Source organism: Eschrichtius robustus, chromosome 13 (assembly GCF_028021215.1).
Source record: "Eschrichtius robustus isolate mEscRob2 chromosome 13, mEscRob2.pri, whole genome shotgun sequence".
Classification (NCBI taxonomy): Eukaryota; Metazoa; Chordata; class Mammalia; order Artiodactyla; family Eschrichtiidae; genus Eschrichtius; species Eschrichtius robustus.
Genome location: NC_090836.1, coordinates 17944885 through 17964192, shown reverse-complemented (window position 1 = coordinate 17964192; position 19308 = coordinate 17944885). Strand labels below are relative to the sequence as shown.

Below are 19308 nucleotides of genomic sequence, written 5' to 3'. Positions count from 1 at the left end.
CTTGCAATTGGTTGAAAGGACCGACCCGGAAGGGTGGATGCTCCTGGCTGGAAAGAAAGGAAAGCCTGGTGGCGGGAAGTTTTCGTTGGAGCGCGTCTGAAAACGGTGCGTAGCGGACCTGAGGCCGGGGCGTTTTGGGGTCGGAGACCGAGGAGAGGAGGATGTTCCTTAACCCCCTGGGGAGACGTTCTGGGGTAACTCCCGTTACCGCTTTGAAAGAGCTAATATTCCTTTTCCTGGCTGATGGGGAGGCCGGCTCACTTCCTTCCACCAATACATTGGCGGGGGAGAAACAGGGGCCCTCGCCCGTCTAATGGAACTCTCTATCATCGCTCAGCTCTAATGGAACTCGGTCCTTTAGGGGCACGTTCCACTGCCGACCGGTCTTTTTTTATCACCAGCCTTTTCCATGCAGGAGGCTTGGGTACCACAGCCTGTTTATTTGCAACCACTGTTTATTGGGAAACGCCCCTGGGAACGCCTAAGCGTAAGGGAGGGTATTATTCAATTGCTGTTGCGTCTAAACACAGGGGGCGAGGAGTTGGGGGATGTGTGTGTGTGATTTAGCCTCTGGTACTTGGTGTCAAGAATGCATGACTGCCTGAGACCCTGTAAAATATTTCCTGAGGATGCTTGCAAAAGTTCAGGTATAGCAAGTAAAACCACTGAATCATGGAAGTAGTAATTAGTAAAAGTTCATTGTGTACACACCAAAAAGACAGTTTGCCAACTGGGAGCACTCAAATCGAAACATGGAATTAGGCTCAGGGCTATATTGTTATAAAGCAGCTTGTTTAGTAAGGACTGTTTATTCTTCACACTGATTGGTTATAATAGTAACATTTTCTTAAAGGATAGGGAATTGATTAGTGGTTACCTCATAGCAACCTTGGGAAACAGTTGGAGTTTTGCTTCTGATTTCCAGAGGCAGAAACAAAAAATACCCCAGGTCAAGTTAGTCTTTCAAAATAAGCTAAATTCAGCTTTGTTTGTATGTCTGTGCTGGTTTTGTCTGCCCAGGAAATTTTCAAGACTGGTGTCCGTTTGTTTTGGATTTTAACAGTGCCTAGGTATACTTCTGACACACATGCTATAGAGAGCTCATTAATTTTTGAACCTATTTTATGTTCAGATAGCTTTTGCTATTAAATCACATCCTTTGGGGAAGGAGTTTATGAGCAGTTTTTTAACAGTATAATCAAAGGAGTCGTTTAAAATAGTGGGGCAAAATGGTTGTAGATTACATCCTTTCATAAGTATAGAAAAAGCCTCTGCTTTCAATCTCAGCAAACCTGAGCCTGCACTATATGCAAGGCACTGTGCTAGGCTATGTGGATACAGATGTGAAGGGACTCAATCCCTGCCCCCCTGGAGAACCTTACAGTCTAGAGAAGGAGAATTGTATTTCCACAAAATGGTGAAGACATATTCGTATCGATAAAGAATTAGAAGTTCTTGGTTTACTCCCCTCCTTCAGTATCTTTTAGTGGTGTGGCCCTTCCAAACTTCTTAGCAAGGTAAAGAAGACCCTACTTATTTTTCCAGCCTAGTGGTGACTACAGAATTCTACATGAGGAAGGGCATAAGGTCAGCAGTTTGAGTAAGAGTAGGGTGATGCTGAAGCTTTGGAGAACATTCTAAGTTAGTTTTGGAAAATATTGGTTTTCCATATCAGAGTTGGGGGAGGTGTTCCTGGAGATTATGGACAATCTAAACAAAGTTCCTACCCTCCAACCTCACCTCCTTCCACTTGCTCGTGTGTACTCTTAAGTTTTAGTCTTTCAGAAATATTTTGAGTTCCTTAATACAAACCAGGCTTTTTCTCCACTTCTGACCTTTTCATGTTCTCTCCCTCTGAAATCTCACACCTGTGTAGAATACCAATTCCTCTTTTAAGATTGAGTCTAAATTGTAACCCTTTAAAGCAAATATTCGGTAAAATGTTAAATGATCAATTTGAATATTATGTTGATGGGCTTTGCTTCATCTGGGGTATTTGAATCTATCCAACTTGTTATTTGTAAAATAGCTTCCACCATCCCAATTTTAGAGACAGGGAAAGGGGCTGAGACGAACAAGTTGTTTAGCTTTGCTAAGATCACACAGTAATTTAGTGGTAAAGCTGTTTAATCTCAAAGCTTTGCTCTTTTTTTGTGACATCGTTTTGTGTCTGGTGGATATTTGTTCAGTGTTCTTGACGTCATACTTGTTATTATATGTTTATGTGACTTTGGACACTTCTCTGAAATCTAGAGAATTTTCCATAAAAAAGTAGAGTGGGAAGAAGCATGTAGTCCTTATTGAAAGGTCACTGCAGTATATAGTTTACTTTCTAACATTTTTTGTGCTTAGTAATGACAGATTATCATTGAGCGTTATCAACAGTACTGTTTTTAAAAAGTTGTTGCTCTGATTTTTCTTTCACTTTTAGAAAGAAATTTGGCTCTCCAATTCAACTTTAGAATGGCATCCGTTTCAGGTTAGTGGAGATGATTACATTTTGTAGTTAATTCTGTTCTCTTTCTAATTGCATGTTTTTCTCTGTACCTTCCCCTCAATTTTGCTGTGAACCTTAAACTGCGCTAAAAAAGTCTTAATAGAAATTAATAAAAATAAATTTTAAAAATACTTGTTTTAAAAATTCTGATCATAGAAGTGATGTCTTTTCAGATTTTTTTTTCATTGTGGGAAAATGTACTTAATGAAATTTACCATTTTAACTGCTTGTAAGCATCCAGTTCAGTGGCGTTACGTGCATGGCATTACGTGCATTTGCACTGTTGTGCAGTCATCACCATTAGCCATCTCCAGAACTTTTTCATCACTCCAAACTGAAACTCGGTACCAATTAAACCCATTCCTCCCTTCCCTGCAGGTAACACTATTCTGCTTTCTGTCTCTGTGAATTTGACCATTCTAGGTACCTCATTTAAGCGGAATCATACAATATTTGTCCTTTTGTGTCTGGCTTATTTCACTTAAGCATGTCTTTGAGGTTCATCTGTTTTGTAACATGTATCTTTTTAAGGCTGAATAATAGTCCATTGTATGTATATACACCTTCTCTTTATCCATTTGTCTGTCAGTGGACATTGGGTTATTTCACTTTTTGGCTTTTGTGAATAATGCTGCTACAAACATTGTGTACAAATATCCATTTGAGCCCCTGCTGCCAGTTTTTGGGGGTGTATACCTACAAGTGGAATTGCTGGTTAACATGGTATTTCTGTGCTTAATTTTTTGAGGAACGACCGTACTGTTTTCCATCGTGGCTATACCATTTTACGTTCCCAAAAAGCAATGCATAAGAGTTCCAAGGAATGATATGTTTTTTGATAGCATTCTGGGAACTTAAGAAATTATCAGGTAGACAATATAAATCATTTATAATCTCACTAGTCAGGTTAATACTGTAACATTTAGATGTATTGTTTTTCAACAAAATTTTTAACATTTTGTACATAATGTTTGGTAATGTGATTTTTAAAAATATAACGTAGATATAGAATATAGACATATTGTTAAGTAAATTCTATGTTGTAAATATTCTATTTTTAATACTGTTCTGTATTTTATTGTTTTGAAGTGACATTAAATAATTAACACTTTTAGTGTTGGTGTTGAACTTTTAGTCTGTCTCCATTTTTAAAATTAAAAAAGGTTGCGTTGAACATCTTTGAATCAAAAACTTTGTGTGCGTCTCCGATTATTTCCTTAAGATAAGTTCCTATAAGTGGAGCTATTTGAAACGTTTTTAAAGTATAAAAGAAAAACTTCCATTTCACCTTTTCCAGGCAGCTACTCTTGGTATTTTGGTATATTTCCATCCATTGCTTGTTTTTATAAACTTGGCTAGATTCTATTGTGCTTCTTAGTGAGGTCTTGCTGACTATTCAGTAAAGAAGTGGATGGCAGGAGTGAGGAACTTATTCTATGGTTACTTTCCTGTTCTTTGTAGGATATAGTGAATATGACCTTTGCTACGTACTAGCACTAACAGTGGGGTAACAAGATTAGGTTCTTTTCAAACTTTAAAGAAATGGTTTTCCTAAGTATGGCATCCTCCCATCCACCCCTAAAAACTTTACAATTTATTTAAATATAAATATGAAAAAAATAGTGACATAGATTTTGGCTTTGTCTCATGACTCATTCTCACAGCTTAAGGGTTAATAATAATGGTAACAATTTAAGTTATATTAAATGCTAATCCAAATGTTCTTTACTAAGAGACAAAGGTGAGGGTTTCAGAGATGTTACAGAACCTTGCCTCAGTTCGGTATAGGTATTTTTGGAATGCATAAATGAGTTATTTTCTACTTAACAAGACTTTAAGCTTTCTCAGTAGGCTGTGATTTTAAAATAACTGAGTAATGACATAGATAAATTTTATTTAAGAGGAGATGCTTATTTTGAATCATTGCCTTTACAATATTGTGCCCCTTTCAAATAACCCACCTCTTCTATTGTTCTACCCACTTGTCGAACTATATTTGAAATGCCTCTGAAGTTGCCTTCAGACAGTTTGTTGATTTGGATTTGATGGCTTCCCTTGTGGCAAATCACTTTCCTTTCGTTGTTCATTTCAGTATGGGATATTGCTAGAAAATGTGCTGTTTCTGAAGACTGGTACCTCCCTTGCATCAGCTGTAAGCTTAGGAACGCTGGCGTGTGATCCCTGCTCAATACTATGTGCTCTTGAGATATATTATAGTAATAAGCCCTCTTTGTTATGGATTATTGAAATCTTTCACTTTTCAATCTCATCTCCAATAATACAAGTCATGTGTTGTCCGTGCTGGCAATAGAGGTGATATAATTTGGAACAAAAACATTAAAGGACCCTGATTTATTACAACTAGCTCTATTTTCTTATACTCTTAGTCAGTCAGGACTTTATCTAAGGTACGATGATACTGACTTTGTAGCATAGTTTGACATTAACATCTCCATTACGTAGGATTTGATCAGGAAGCAGAGCCACTATGAGCGATATAAGGGACTGACTGTAGGGATTCTACTTGGTGTGAATATGGGAAGTGGTTAAGCTCTTTCTTTCTGTCTGTTGCCTGTGTGTCTGGAGCTGGGCCCAAAGTTGGCGGAAGAGAAGACGCATATGCAGTGGGGAATGCCCACAGAAACTGCTCCCTACGAAGATGAATCTTACCGAAACCTATATCAGTCTCTTATTGCCTCAAAGCCTCCAGTGTAGGTGATGCAGGACCTGTCAGAATGCTCGCGTCCTTCCCCGTGGAGTTGCATATGACCTGGCTGGGTGTTCAGAGAAGCCAAGGGAGGAGAACCACAGGATCTAGAGGAGCTGCAGGCCCTGCTGTTTCCCTACGGATATCTAGCAACAGCTGGAATCATGGACCCAGCTGCTGCCCCATGCCAGTGAGGTCACCAGGCCTGACCTTGCACTGACCTTCTTAAATACGGAAAATATGGCGACGGCTTCACTTCCACCTCCTACATCTCTGGCTCCCCAACATGATACAGCTGTCCCTGGTCCAACCAAATATACACTGATCATCTCCTCCGAAGAGGACAGGCATTCTTTTTATTCATCTTTGGGTGATGCTCATTCCTCTTCTTGCTGAATCACATCCTTCTTGATAATCTTCTAACTTAAATCCTGAGATATGAGGTTAGCGACTATTAACACTTTTTATTTTAGAGTTTAGGGGAATGGGAGCAGGAACATCAATCAACCCATCCATCCATCCATCAACCAACCAACCAACCAACCAACCAACCACCAACAAGAAAAACCCAAATTTGGCTTATATAGGAATATCAAACTAAGGGAGAAATGCTTATAGCTACTACAGTTCTTGGTTCTCACCTGATCATGGGGTCATAGCTGTTATCTTATAACTGCCTTTTCAACTTCTCATTCCATAGCTTTTTTTTTTTTAATTTTATTTATTTATTCATGGCTGTGTTGGGTCTTCGTTTCTGTGCGAGGGCTTTCTCTAGTTGCGGCAAGTGGGGGCCACTCTTCATCGCGGTGCACGGGCCTCTCACTATCGCGGCCTCTCTTGTTGCGGAGCACAGGCTCCAGACGCGCAGGCTCAGCAATTGTGGCTCACGGGCCTAGTCGCTCCGCGGCATGTGGGATCTTCCCAGACCCGGCCTCGAACCCATGTCCTCTGCATTGGCAGGCAGACTCTCAACCACTGCGCCACCAGGGAAACCCCTCCATAGCCTTTTGTTCTCAGCAAGCAGCTCACCTGGTCATGGGGCCTTGCCTGGTGGGATTTGCCTTAGCGGTTTGCTTGTAATGAGTTTTGGTAGTTTTCCATTAACTCTAATCAGAGGAGATGGGAATACCAAAAGACAGCCTAGAGGATCCCCTCCGTTCCAGACACACTTCTCCTCACCTCTGCAGTGTCACAGCAATCCAATTCCCTTTAATAGTCAGGATCACTCACCCCAGCCAGTCCAGTAACCCCCTTCTTGGCCTGTTGATTTCCTGTCATGAGGAACGCAAACTGGCCAAGTGGTAGTCAACTTCCAGTTAAATGGAACCGTTGCTTTATCTCCTGGTAGAAGAGTTCTTCCTTGCTAACTAAGACTTCTAGACCAGCAGAGTCCAAAGTTTCAGGGATGGGAAGCAAACATTTCGCTAGTGGATCCTGGCAGTGGGAAGAGCACTGTTCACTGTTGTGATAGGTAAGCACACTTATCTGCCTTCCACTTGGTCTTTCCTACCATAATCGTCCTTACTCTTGGGTCAGGAGACCAATGTGTGAACTCAGCCCGTTGCTGAATGTATCTGTTCTAATTATGCCTGCTGGAACTGGGGAAGTAACCACAGAGTAGTTTGGAGGACCTCCTAGCCCACTGTATGATGCACCCAAGCAAAACTGCATTGATCATCGGCTTTGCTTAAGTCCAGTCCCTACTCTGACTGGTGGATCACCATGGCATTTTAGTTCTCCAGGAATTATCAGTTTAGAGTTGATGTCTGGTGATTTCTGAGAAGTTATTTTCCTTTTCCCAATACACAATTACCTTGATAAGTTTCTCCGGAGAAGGATAGTGGAAAGATTTACCACATACATTTTAGCTGTGTAGGAGAGTCCTTTTTCAAAGGGCCCCACTTCCACTTTATACAAGGGACTCTAGGTCTATAAACTGGCCATTTCCGGGAACTGGTTGAAGGACTAGGGCTCCGTTGTGGTGATTCAGATCAGGCGTGTGTTTACCAGAATCAGGCCTTTGTATTCTGCCTGTACAGATCAAGTCCTCTATTTCCATTTCAGACATCACGATCAGCTAGCTACTGCCAGAGATCTGTGTGGGTCAGACTGTTCTACTCTATTGCCCGGTATGGCAGCCACATCCACCTTTCCTCTGGTCGTGAACTGAATTGCCAGCCTTTAGCCCCCATGTCTTAGAATCCATTATTCTCATTGATTCAGGCAGTCTAGTTCAAAGGCAGTACTTCCCATGGTCATTCCTGGCTTACAGAGCACAGCCACTCCAGCCCTCTTCCCGGATGCTGGGGCTCCCCTCATGAATGCATTTCTTTCAGGCTTGGTGAAGGGAGGATCCTCTGGGTCCTGCTGGGGGACGGGACCACGGGAGAGTGGACGATCAACCCACCTGATAATCCACTCTAGCAGTCCCATCTCCCTAAGCCTCAGGTTTCCCTCCTTTAGAGCATACCCAGGAAGTCCTAGCCTTTCCACTTCATTGGCACCTCCACCTGTGTCATTCCACCCCAACTTTCTGATATTCATCTTTGGGACCAGCTAAGTAAATTATTAGAGCCACTCCTGGCCACTATATTTAGCACACTAAATCTAGAATTTCTTTCTTTCTTTTTTTTTTTAATTTTGTTGTTGGACTATGTCCTGTCTTTTTTTTTTTTTTAAATAAATTTATTTATTTATTTTTGGCTGCGTTGGGTCTTCGTTGCTGCCCGGGCTTTCTCTAGTTGCGGCGAGCGGGGTCTACTCTTCATTGCGGTGCGCAGGCTTCTCGTTGCGGTGGCTTCTAGCTCTAGGCGTGTGGGCTTCAGTAATTGTGGCACACGGTCTCAGTAGTTGTGGCTCGCGGGCTCTAGAGCGCAGGCTCAGTAGTTGTGTCGCACGGGCTTAGTTGCTCTGTGGCCTGTGGGATCGTCCCGGACCGGGGCTCGAACCCGTGTCCCCTGCATTGGCAGGCGGATTCTTTACCACTGCGCCACCAGGCAAGTCCCTAAATCCAGAATTTCTTATTGAGTCCACACCAGTAAATTTGGCTTCGTTCAATATTGTATGCTGTCCACCTTGATTTAGTAGCCTTAGGACCTATTCCCACGTATACGCTATAGTTTCTGGTGATAGATATTGGCAAATGCAACTCTTTTGGTGTGTTTCATGTTTTCTCACGGTTCACATTTGTATACCTCATCCTCTGGGGCCTCGTGGGTCTTGTAGCGCTGGGAGGTGGCGGGGGCAGATCCTGCGGGTGATTAACATGCTCTTGCAGAGCACCTACCCCAGGAAAGACCGTAACGGGCAGGAGGAGGCTGTTTCAGAAAGGGGAGGGGGGGTAAAAAAGACTTGGCAGAATTAGTGGCTCAAGGTCCCCTGCTTCGTTGGAATCTGCCCATATGTTCCCATCCCGATTTCAGGGTCTCACTCCTTCCAAATCAATGTCCTAACTTTAACAGAAGAGTCCCTGTGAGGTTGGGAATTCAGTTTGTATCATAATTCAGCCACCTGCAGAATTTAAACTTGTTAGTATTCAGTAATCTCAGCCCTGTAGCTCCAGCATACTCGGAAGCAGCCAACCAACCCCATTATTCTTACAAAAATCTTCTGTGACAGCAAACACTTAGTCACCCAGAGCATTGCCTTCTCTAGATACTTAATTACTGGGTGTCTATAGATGATAATTTAACTCCGTCTACTGCATGCTGTGGAATACCATTATCGCTTCTACCACTGCAAAGAGGGGTCATTAATGCCCTTAAGTCTAATCAGATCAGAGACTCAATTCCAGGTGACCCAGAAACGATTCAGAGAACCCATCTTTAAGGTTCTGTTCCTCTGGGACAACATTTGGCATTGGTTAGGGTTCCATCAGAGAAGCTGAATCATTATGAGTGATATAAGGGATTTATGCCAGGGATTAGTCTCTACATGATCATGGGACCTGGTGAAGAAGTCCATTGCTAGTCTGGAAGTCACAAGAGCCAGCAGTAGGGACAGGAAGATGGATGTGGCATGTGGGAGGATAAGGAAGAGCTGAAACTCACTAGGACCAAGTGGAACCTGTGTGTCACTGGGACTCATGTGGTGTGTCACTGTCCCCAAGGCTCTGACCTCCAGGCTGCTGGTGCCCTGCGGAAGAGCTGGTGCACTTGCCGCAGAAAGTTGCATGTGAACCCGGCCAAGGATTCAAAGAAGCTGAAGAAGCTGTGAGTAAACCTGCCCCTGTTTCTGCCCCCTGTCAACAAGGTGAGCCAGCAGATCAGCGACAATGGGAGTGAGCTGCAGCAACACCTGACCTTATGCCAGCCTCCTGACTGTAAACCTGGCTGCTGTTTCATTTCCACAGACTTCCCTGGTGGCCAGCCCTAACCAAGAATCACGCAGGCGGTTGGTACAATACAAAGCCATTGGAGCATCCTATTTTAAATCACAACTGTAAGATTTCATCTCATGAAAGGCATTAAGACTGGACACTGATTGGGAATTCCCTGGCAGTCCGGTGGTTAGGACTCTGCGCTTTCACTGCCGAGGGCCAGTGTTCAGTCCCTAGTCGGGGAACTGAGATCCCACGAGCCATGCAGCATGGCCAAGAAAAAAAACAAACAAAAACAAAACAAAAACTGGACACTGATTAATGCAGGCAGATGTTTTAGAAAACACCAATCTATAAAATTTTTCTAGCTTCCACTGATGTGATGTCAAAAGAAATCTCACTTTGACTTTAACATTTGGACTGATAAGAGTCATACGTTAAGGCTTCTTTATAAGTTAGCATGCTGGCCTTGTAATGCCAATTCCAGTACCACGCTTGATTTCTCTCTTTACTGTTACATCATTGTGTTTATAATCACCGACTCCTTACCGTGTCACAGTATGAACCCAAATATGATAGCTAGGTAGTTAGGGTATGACTTTTAAATAATTTCTTCTTGCTTCAAAGTCTGGTCACTTTACTGAAATGATTTAGGAGATGGTTGGACCACTGTCCTACAACATAATGAAAAAAACATTATTATTGATTAAATGCTTAACTGTGTGCCAGGTACTGTGTTAAGAACTTTCAATATGCTATCTCATTTAATTTGTTATAGCAGTTCTATGAAAGCTAGGTATTAATATTATCCCCATTTTACAGATAGGGAAATTGAGGCTCAGTTAAGTATAAGGTACTTCGTCTGAGGTCACTCAGCCAGTAAGAGGAAGACCTAAGATTTAACTCGGGTCTGTGTGGCTCCAAAACACATGCTTTTAACCACTCTGCTATACTACGATAAGTTTATAATTTTGATGGTGAGGAATACCCAAAAATCAATAATAAGGAAACCTAAAGTTGTGATTAACTCTGTCTGGTCATTATATCTTTTTTCCTCCCTCGTAGCTCTAAGTGAGGAACTGGATTCTATAACCAGTGAGCTACATGCAGTGGACATTCAAATTCAAGAACTTCTGGAAAGGCAACAGGAGCTTATTCAGAAAAAAAATGTCCTAACAAAGAGGATAAAACAGTGTTTAGAGAATTCTGATGCTGGGGAGAGCAGCGAATGTGATTCTTCACCTGCCTCTTGGAATAAAGAAGGTTTGCTCTTTTTTTGTTGTTTTTCTTTTTATCTTTGCCAGTTTTGTTTCTTCTCAGTTCTGTGAACTGGAATTAAATCATTGTGCCTGGGTCAGTGCTTTCTAGTAGCTTAAGAGTTGAAACTGGCCATTCCTTAAGTGGCAGGGGAACTTGGAGGCAGACCATTCTTTACCCATGTTCTTTTTAAATGAAGCCTTTATTATTCAGAATGTATTATTTTGTCCAAATATGGTTTCAGCAACATTAATCGGTGCTTGGAAAAATAAGATATTTATTTAACTCAATTTTCTAGGTTTTAACTAGAAAAAAATTAAACAATTGAGAAAAAAATTCAAACTCCTCGATAAAGTGTAGTTCATTCTCCTGCCCTAGTGAACAAACCTTTCTTGATTCAGGATCTTCCCAAGCATCTTGTTTATCATTAATTGTGGAATACTATAACTCTTGAAAGAATTGAATTGCTTTTGCGGGCCTTTTTTTCCAGTGTTCATTTTTAAACAAGATATTTACACCAAAAATTTCAGGTAATCGTTAACTTTGTTCTTGATAGTTGAGTTTTCTATGATGCTATGAATTTCCTGGTGGACATGCAGACTGTTTTTCAAATACCTGACCAAGCACCTTTCTCCTCTGTAAGTTATTTATCACCGGCAAAGGTTGTCATTTTTTTCTGATGTACTTTTTTTTTTTTTAAGAAATCTACTTTAAATTTATATATTTATTTATTTATGGCTGTGTTGGGTCTTCGTTTCTGTGCGAGGGCTTTCTCTAGTTGTGGCAAGCGGGGGCCACTCTTCATCGCGGTGCGCGGGCCTCTCACTATTGCGGCCTCTCTTGTTGCGGAGCACATGCTCCAGACGCGCAGGCTCAGTAATTGTGACTCACGGGCCCAGTTGCTTCGCGGCATGTGGGATCTTCCCAGACCAGGGCTCGAACCCGTGTCCCCTGCATTGGCAGGCAGATTCTCAACCACTGCGCCACCAGGGAAGCCCTGATGTACTTTTTCTTATGATATATCATTACATTTGATTTCGCTTAGCATCGTGAATTAAACAGATCTCAAAATTATTATTATAAAAGTTAAATTGTCCATAGTATTAAAAGTCTTATATATTGATCTGATTCTTCTCTATTATAAAAATGGCCATTCACATTTGTGTCTCATTCATAATCCTGAATAGTTCTAATCTATCTGGTTTGTTTTTCTCTTTCTAGATTTCCCATGGTCTGATAAAGTTAAAGATGTTCTGCAAAATGTCTTTAAACTGCAGAAGTTCAGGTCACTTCAGCTGGAAACGATTAATGTAACAATGTCTGGAAAGGAGGTATTTCTCGTTATGCCTACAGGTGGGGGAAAGAGCTTATGCTACCAGTTACCAGCGTTATGTTCAGATGGTGGGTATTAATCAACATTAATTTAACGTGAAGAAACATCGTTTCTCTGAATATATCTTTAAGTCTTTAAAAAAAATGTCTAGCCCTATATTTGCCAAAATCAAGTGCATTTTTGTTTGATTTATCTCTCCACTAATAGACGTTTAAAGGATTCACCTAGAGAGGGAATGTTAAAGACTCTGAGAGTAATTCATTCTTTTATCTGGTTCCTGAGACATCATTAAAAAACATGTTGTAGGAGAAAAAGCACTAGAAAAGGAGTCGGTAGGCCTGGAGTCGAGCCCCAGGTCTTTGTGGAGTGTCTGCTGTGGAGTTAGGCCCTGGAGATACTGGAGTCAGCAAATGTACGTGGTCCTCGTTTTCACAGAGCTCAGTGGCCAGCAGTGCTTTCTCAAACTGTAATGTGCATAAGAATCAGCTGGTAACCTGATCAACATGCAGATTCTAATTTAGAGTGAGACCCAAGAGCTTGCATTTCTGACAGGCCCTCCGATGACACTCATGCTGCTGTTTGGGGACTACCAGGGGTATAGAGCAGGGTCAGCGGACTTCTCCTCGAAGAGCCAGTCAGTAAATGGGACAGGCTCTGCGGTCCGTGAGGTCTCTGCCGACTGCTCAGCTGCCAGTGTAGCAGGAAAGCAGCCACAGACGATAAGTAAAGGGATGGCTGTGGCTGTGTTCCAGGAAAACCTTATTTACAAAAACAAGCAACCGGCCCTTAGTTTGTTGACCCCTGGTCTAGAGAATACAGCTTAATTGCAAGCAATTGCATTAAAGGTTTTGTGATAAAGGTTTTAATAGGGAATCAAGTCAGTGCAAAGATCTGGTCTAGGGGCTGTTAGGGAAGGCCTGAGGAAGTGGCATTTTTTTTTTTTTTAATTTTTTTTTCATTGAAGTATAGTTGATTTACAGTGTTTCAGGTGTACAGCAAAGTGATTCAGTTATATGTATATATGTATATATATTTTTTCAGATTCTTTTCCCTTATAGGTTATTATAAAATATTGAGTAGAGTTTCCTGTGCTCTACAGCAGGTCCTTGTTGGTTATCTATTTTATATGTAGTAGTGTGTATATGTTAATCCCAAACTCCTAATTTATCCCTCCCTTACCCTTTCCCCTTTGGTAACTGTAAGTTTGTTTTCTGTGTCTGTGGGTCTGTTTCTGTTTTGTAAATAAGTTCATTTGTATCATTTGTATCTTTTTCTTTTTTTTAAGATTCCACATATAAGTGATATATGATATTTGTCTTTCTCTGTCTGGCTTAACTTCACTTAGTATGATAATCTCTAGGTCCATCCATGTTGCTGCAAATGGCATTATTTCATTCTTTTTTATGGCCGAGTAATATTCCATAGTGTGTTTTTGTGTGTGTGTGTGTGCGTGTGTGTGTGTGCGCCTAAAAGTGAGAGAACATGCATGGTGTGGGGTATTCAATGACCTGGAAGCATTTTAGTGTGGCAGGCAGTGAAGGGCAAGATGTGTGGAAAGAGTCTTTAAAGATATTTTAAAAACTTTTCCTTAGATGAGTGGAAAGCTATTGAAGGGTCTTAAATAGGTAAGAGACTTGTCAGATTTGTGGTTTAGAAGGATAATTCCAGCAGATGGAGGAATTCCAGAAATATTTAGGAGGTAGGTTCAGTAGGACTTGGTATTCATTGGATACAGGACTAGGAGAAGAGATAGTCTAGCTGCCCAGATTTGAGGCTAGGACAGATGGTGAAGTTGTTCACTGAAACAGGGTACACTGGAGAAAGAACTTATTTGGGAATGGAGAGGGAAGGTGATGAATTTAATTTGGGGCCTGTTGAATTTATGATGCCTGCAAGATATCCAGGTAGAATTGTCCTCTGAGTAGGAGGATGTTTGAGTGGAAAGCTTGGGTCCGAGAGATCTGAGGTTGCTGGGTTGGAGGCTGTTAGTATGCAGATGGCTATTGAAGCGAACTATATCATCCAGAGCAGCGTGAGAAGAGAAGAGCGCCCAGAACAGAAGCCAGAACACCAAGAGTGTAGGGATAAACAGAGAAAGAGGGCCTTACAGAGAAGGCTAAGACAGAGTAGCAAAGTGTAAGAGGGTAGTCAGGAGAGTATGGTGTTATCAGAAGCCTGGAGAAGGGAGTATTTCAAGCAGGGAGTAGTTAATAGTGATGACTGTTGGCAAAAGGTCAAATAAAATAAGGACATGGAAGTTCCAGTGGACTTAGTGACAAGGGACTCAAATATGACCTTGGCTAGAGCAGCTTCAGTAAAATGGTTGCGTGGCAACCAAAGAGCAATTGTTTGGGAGTGAGTAGGAGTGAGGAAGTGGAACCAGTGAAAGGGACACTCTTGGGAAAGAATTGCTATGCAGGGAAAAAGACAGGGGGCCCTGAATTAGGTGTTCAGGGTTTCTTCAAATTTGAGAGAGACTTGACCGTGTTTAAACATAATGAGGGACTTCCCTGGTGGTCCAGTGGTTAAGACTCCGCACTTCCACTGCAGGGGGCACGGGTTTGATCCCCGGTCGGGGAACTAAGATCCTACATGCCATATAGGGTGGCCAAAAATAAGATAAAATAAGAAAGGATGATAAGATAAAATAAAATAGTAATGAGAAGTTGCCAGTAATGAGGGAGAAAGTGAAAATACAGGAGAGAGGACTAATTGAGAGGGTAAAATCCTTGATAAGGTCTTAATCTTGAGTATGTTTTTTAAACTGGTCTGCTTTCTGCCCTAGGTTCTTTTAAGGAACAAACTACAGAAACATAAGATCGTAGGATTTTAACAATGTAGAATAGCTTTTGTAGCTGCTGCAAACAATTTCATTTCTCAGAGAAAGGGGATATATTACGAGAACTTGAGTCAGTCAATAAACCGTTCACTGATGTCTGATCTGACTAAATTAATCTGGTGCAGTAAGTGACTGGATACTCATGTAACTATCATTCTAGATGATACAAGTTGCTATGTTTTCTTTGGAAAGCTAACTGGATAGTATTTGACTTGATTTATATCATTTTACTAAGATTATCAATACTGAATGTTAAAAATGAGAGTAAATTCAAAATGATAACATCTATATTTTTATAAGACTGATAGGGTGAGAGATTTCTGTTTATCTTATATCTGCTTATTTGGCTTATTGTTTATTCGTATCTACCTCCTTTATTAATGAGGGTAAGATATAGGTGGTATATTGCTAAGGCTGCATTGAAAATCAGTCCAAATTGATGGGCAGGGCCACAAGTTACAATAAAGAAGGTAAACTCATTCTGGTGGTGATGTAAAATTTAAAGTAGATTTCTTTCTCTTTTAGGTTTTACACTCGTGATTTGCCCATTGATCTCCCTTATGGAAGACCAATTAATGGTTTTGAAACAATTAGGAATTTCAGCTACCATGTTAAATGCTTCTAGTTCTAAGGTATGTGTCTGTGGCTTTTATTGTATTTTATTTTTAATTTACACTCTTCATTGAAGTAGGAACCTTAGCTACAATTGAGTTGCTTATAAAATTAAAAAACTGATAACTGTTTACGTTGGAGTTGAAAATTACTGCTCATAGGCCAGTTCTAGCCCACTGCCTATTGTGTGTGGTCCGTGAAGTAAGATTAGTTTTTATATTTTTAAATGGTTAAAAAAAAATCAAGGGGCTTCCCTGGTGGCGCAGTGGTTGAGAATCTGCCTGTCAATGCAGGGGACACGGGTTCGAGCCCTGGTCTGGGAAGATCCCACATGCCACGGAGCAACTAGGCCCGTGAGCCACAATTACTGAGCCTGCGCGTCTGGAGCCTGTGCCCCGCAACAAGAGAGGCCACGATAGTGAGAGGCCCGCGCACCGCGATGAAGAGTGGCCCCCGCTTGCCACAACTAGAGAAAGCCCTCGCACAGAAACGAAGACCCAACACAGCCAAAATAATTAATTAATTAATTAATTTTAAAAAAAAGAATACTTTAAAAAAAAAATCAAAAGAAGAATAGTATTTTGTGAAGTGTGAAAGTTACATGAAATTCAAATTTCAGTGGCCATAAATAATGTTCTGTTGGAACAGAATCATGCTGGTTCTTTTATGTGTAGTCTGTGACTGTTTTCACGCTGTAACGGCAGAGTTGAGTAGCTGTGATATGGACCACAACACCTAATATTTTCTATCTGGCACTTTACAGGAAATATTTGCTGACTGTTTTATAGTATCCATTCTAAAATAGTGAGCAAGAATTTCTTATTATGCAATATAATTAAATACAAAAAATGAATTAGTAACAAGATACCCAACCCCTGTGGAATTTCTTCTGTTTGGGAATGGACTCTCTTACCTTTACCTGTAGAATAAAGCATTTCCAAGGTGTTTGTTTTTTAAAAAGCATATTATTGAAAATTTTAAAAATATACAAAAGTAGAGAGAATAGTATAAAAACTGCCATGTATCCGTTAAGTACCTTTAACAGTTATCAGCATATGACCAATTTTTTTCGTCTGTATACCCCCAATTTCCCTTCCTGCCCACCCTTGATTTATTTATTTGAGACAAGTCCTAGACATCATATCATTTCAGTTGTAGCTTCTTCTTCAGTGTGTATCTCTAACATTTTAAAAAGGTAACTACAATGCCATTATCACATCCAAAAAATTTAGTATTAGTTCCTTAAAACCATCAAATAAAAAGATTCAGATTTCTGTCTCATCAAATATCATTTTTTTTAATCATGGTCCAGATAAGGTTCATGCATTATGTTGTACTGGTTGATATATCCATAGGTTTCCCTTATTTCTTGTTTGTTTCCCATGCAAATTATTGTTTAGGTTGGTTTTTTTGTCCTATACTTTCCTATATTTTGTCTCTTCCTGATTGTATTCTTGTGATGTTGTTTTACTTGTTCCTTTTAGTTAGATCTAAAAGCTTGACTGTATTCGGGCTTTCTTTTCTTTTCTTTTTTTTTGGCAAGAGTATACTTTCCCCTGGTATCACTCAGGAGGTATATAATACCCAGTTATATTTTTGTGACATTAGCTTGATCAGTGGGTTCAGCTTATGTCTGCCTGCTCTATAATTATCAAGTTCTCTATCACCTTTTCATCTAATGGTTTTTAGCAGCCACCGATGATTATTGCCTACCTTAGAGCATTATTTAATTAGGGGGTTACAAGATGGTGATTTCTAATTCTCACTTTTTCTTATATTAGCTAGACTTTTTCTGTAAAAAAGAACTTTTTCCTTATTAACTCTTTGCAGATTGAAAGTTCTTTCCCTTTCTTTACCAATTTTCAGAAAGAGTTGGTTTTCCAGCATTCTCCAAAGGTGGTCAATAAGTTCTTTTTTTTTTTTTTTCCAAGTATCATTGTAAACTTATGGATTTTTAACATGTTTGCTGTCTTTTGATCCATAGTTATTATTCTTTTTTTATGGTGAAATAGTCCCATCTTTGAGTAGTGAGAGTCTATCTAAGGTGTCTCCTAAATCTAACTCATAGCTTTTGAGTCTTTGCTTTCTTTTATAAGATACTCTGTGCTCATTTTGTATATTTGCTCCCAGCCCTAAAGTCAGCTATGTCTTCAAGAAGCCCTGGTTCTCCTAGTCTTTCCCGTATAATTTTGTTTTATTTAAACTCTTGTGTCATTATAACTGCTTTCTCATTCACCAAAATGAATCTGTGGAGAACACTGCCTTCTCATATTGCACTTCTTTAAAACTGAAAAAGAGAGTAATAATAATGGAAAGTACAGTTGACCTTTAAACAACCTGAGGGTTGGGGGCCCCTAACGGTCCTCCACACAGTCAAAAATCTGCGGGTGACTTGTAGTCAGCTCTCCTCATTTCACGGATTCAACCAACTGCAGATCGTGTAGTACTGTAGTATTTACTACTGAAAAGAATCTGCATATAAATGGACCCATGCAATTCAAATTTGAGTTGTTCCAGGGTCGACTGTAGTTAGAAAGGTGTGATGATTACAAGTTCAGGCCATGTCACTACTGCTTGAAGAGTTGGAGAAAGAGAAAGGTATAAGTCCAGTTTTCTGGTTGCTTTCACTGATCGTTCATAGGATGTGAGGACAACCTTTTTTCCCCTTGCTTCTCCACTTATTCTGCCAGAAGTTCTAGTATTTTTTGGCACCTGCCCATTTCTGAGGAAATAGCCTTATGTTCTCCTCTAAGATTTCTGGGACATTTAGGACCAGCTGAAATATTTAATACACTTTGGCCATTTCTTAACAAAACTAGGAATATCTCGAGTTAACAAACTGCTTTGCTGGGATGATTGAAAGTATTTTGACTTTCTATCACATTCACCACTTCTTTTGGTCCTAATTAGGTTAGAAGGAAAAAATACAACATCCAGTGTTCTAAATATTATAGAAAAGAACAACTAAGAACCTAATAGCTGTTAGTTCTTAAGATTTATTCTTATTACATATGTCAGCGGTCCCTGAGCTTTTTGGCACCAGGGACCAGTTTTGTGGAAGACAGTTTTTCCACGGACGGGGGTTAGGGGGGGTGGTGGTTTCAGGATGATTCAAGTGCGTTACATTTATTGTGCACTTTATTTCTATTATTATTACATTGTAATATATAATGAACTAATTATACAGCTCACCATAGTGCCGACAGGAGGCGGAGTTCAGGCAGTGATGCGAGCAATGGAGAACAGCTGTAAATACAGATGAAGCTTTGCTCACTCGCTGCTCATCTCCTGCTGTGCGGCCCGGTTCCTAACAGGCCACGGACGGGTAGTGTTCTGTGGCCTGGGGGTTGGGGACCCCTGATATATATAATATATAAATATATGTATTTCATATTATAAAAATTTAATGAATAAGATACTTCATAAAACCTAAATAGATTATGAGTAGATTTGATAACATCATTAAAGTAGCTAGTTCACACATGCATGAAATGATTTCAAATATAATGTTAAAAATTAATAAAACCCACCTTTATCACCATACCTATTGCATTGAGCTTACATTTTGGCATTTATTGTGAAAAATTTAGAATTATGCCTTTATGGAGTAAACGCTTATTGGAGTGTCTTCACATTCATTTTTTTGTTCTCTTTTTTGTCAAATGAGATTATTCTTTTATCAGCAGTCTGGATGTAATAAGTAAATAACTGAAATGCTGTTTGCACAGCTGCCCTGAAGTTTAGT

General features: G+C 40.3%; 1 protein-coding gene across 1 annotated transcript in view; it reads left to right on the top strand.

The window, feature by feature from the left end:
- The first annotated feature begins 23 nt into the window (after positions 1–23).
- The window catches only part of RECQL (RecQ like helicase), a 35909-nt gene continuing 16624 nt past the window's right edge, over positions 24–19308 (top strand). Inside the window, exons 1-5 of the mRNA XM_068560168.1 lie at positions 24–105; positions 2432–2479; positions 10588–10785; positions 12001–12180; positions 15477–15583. Of these exons, the coding sequence (XP_068416269.1) occupies positions 2464–2479; positions 10588–10785; positions 12001–12180; positions 15477–15583 (501 nt within the window). The 5' untranslated portion in view covers positions 24–105; positions 2432–2463. The remainder of the gene's footprint in view (positions 106–2431; positions 2480–10587; positions 10786–12000; positions 12181–15476; positions 15584–19308) is intronic.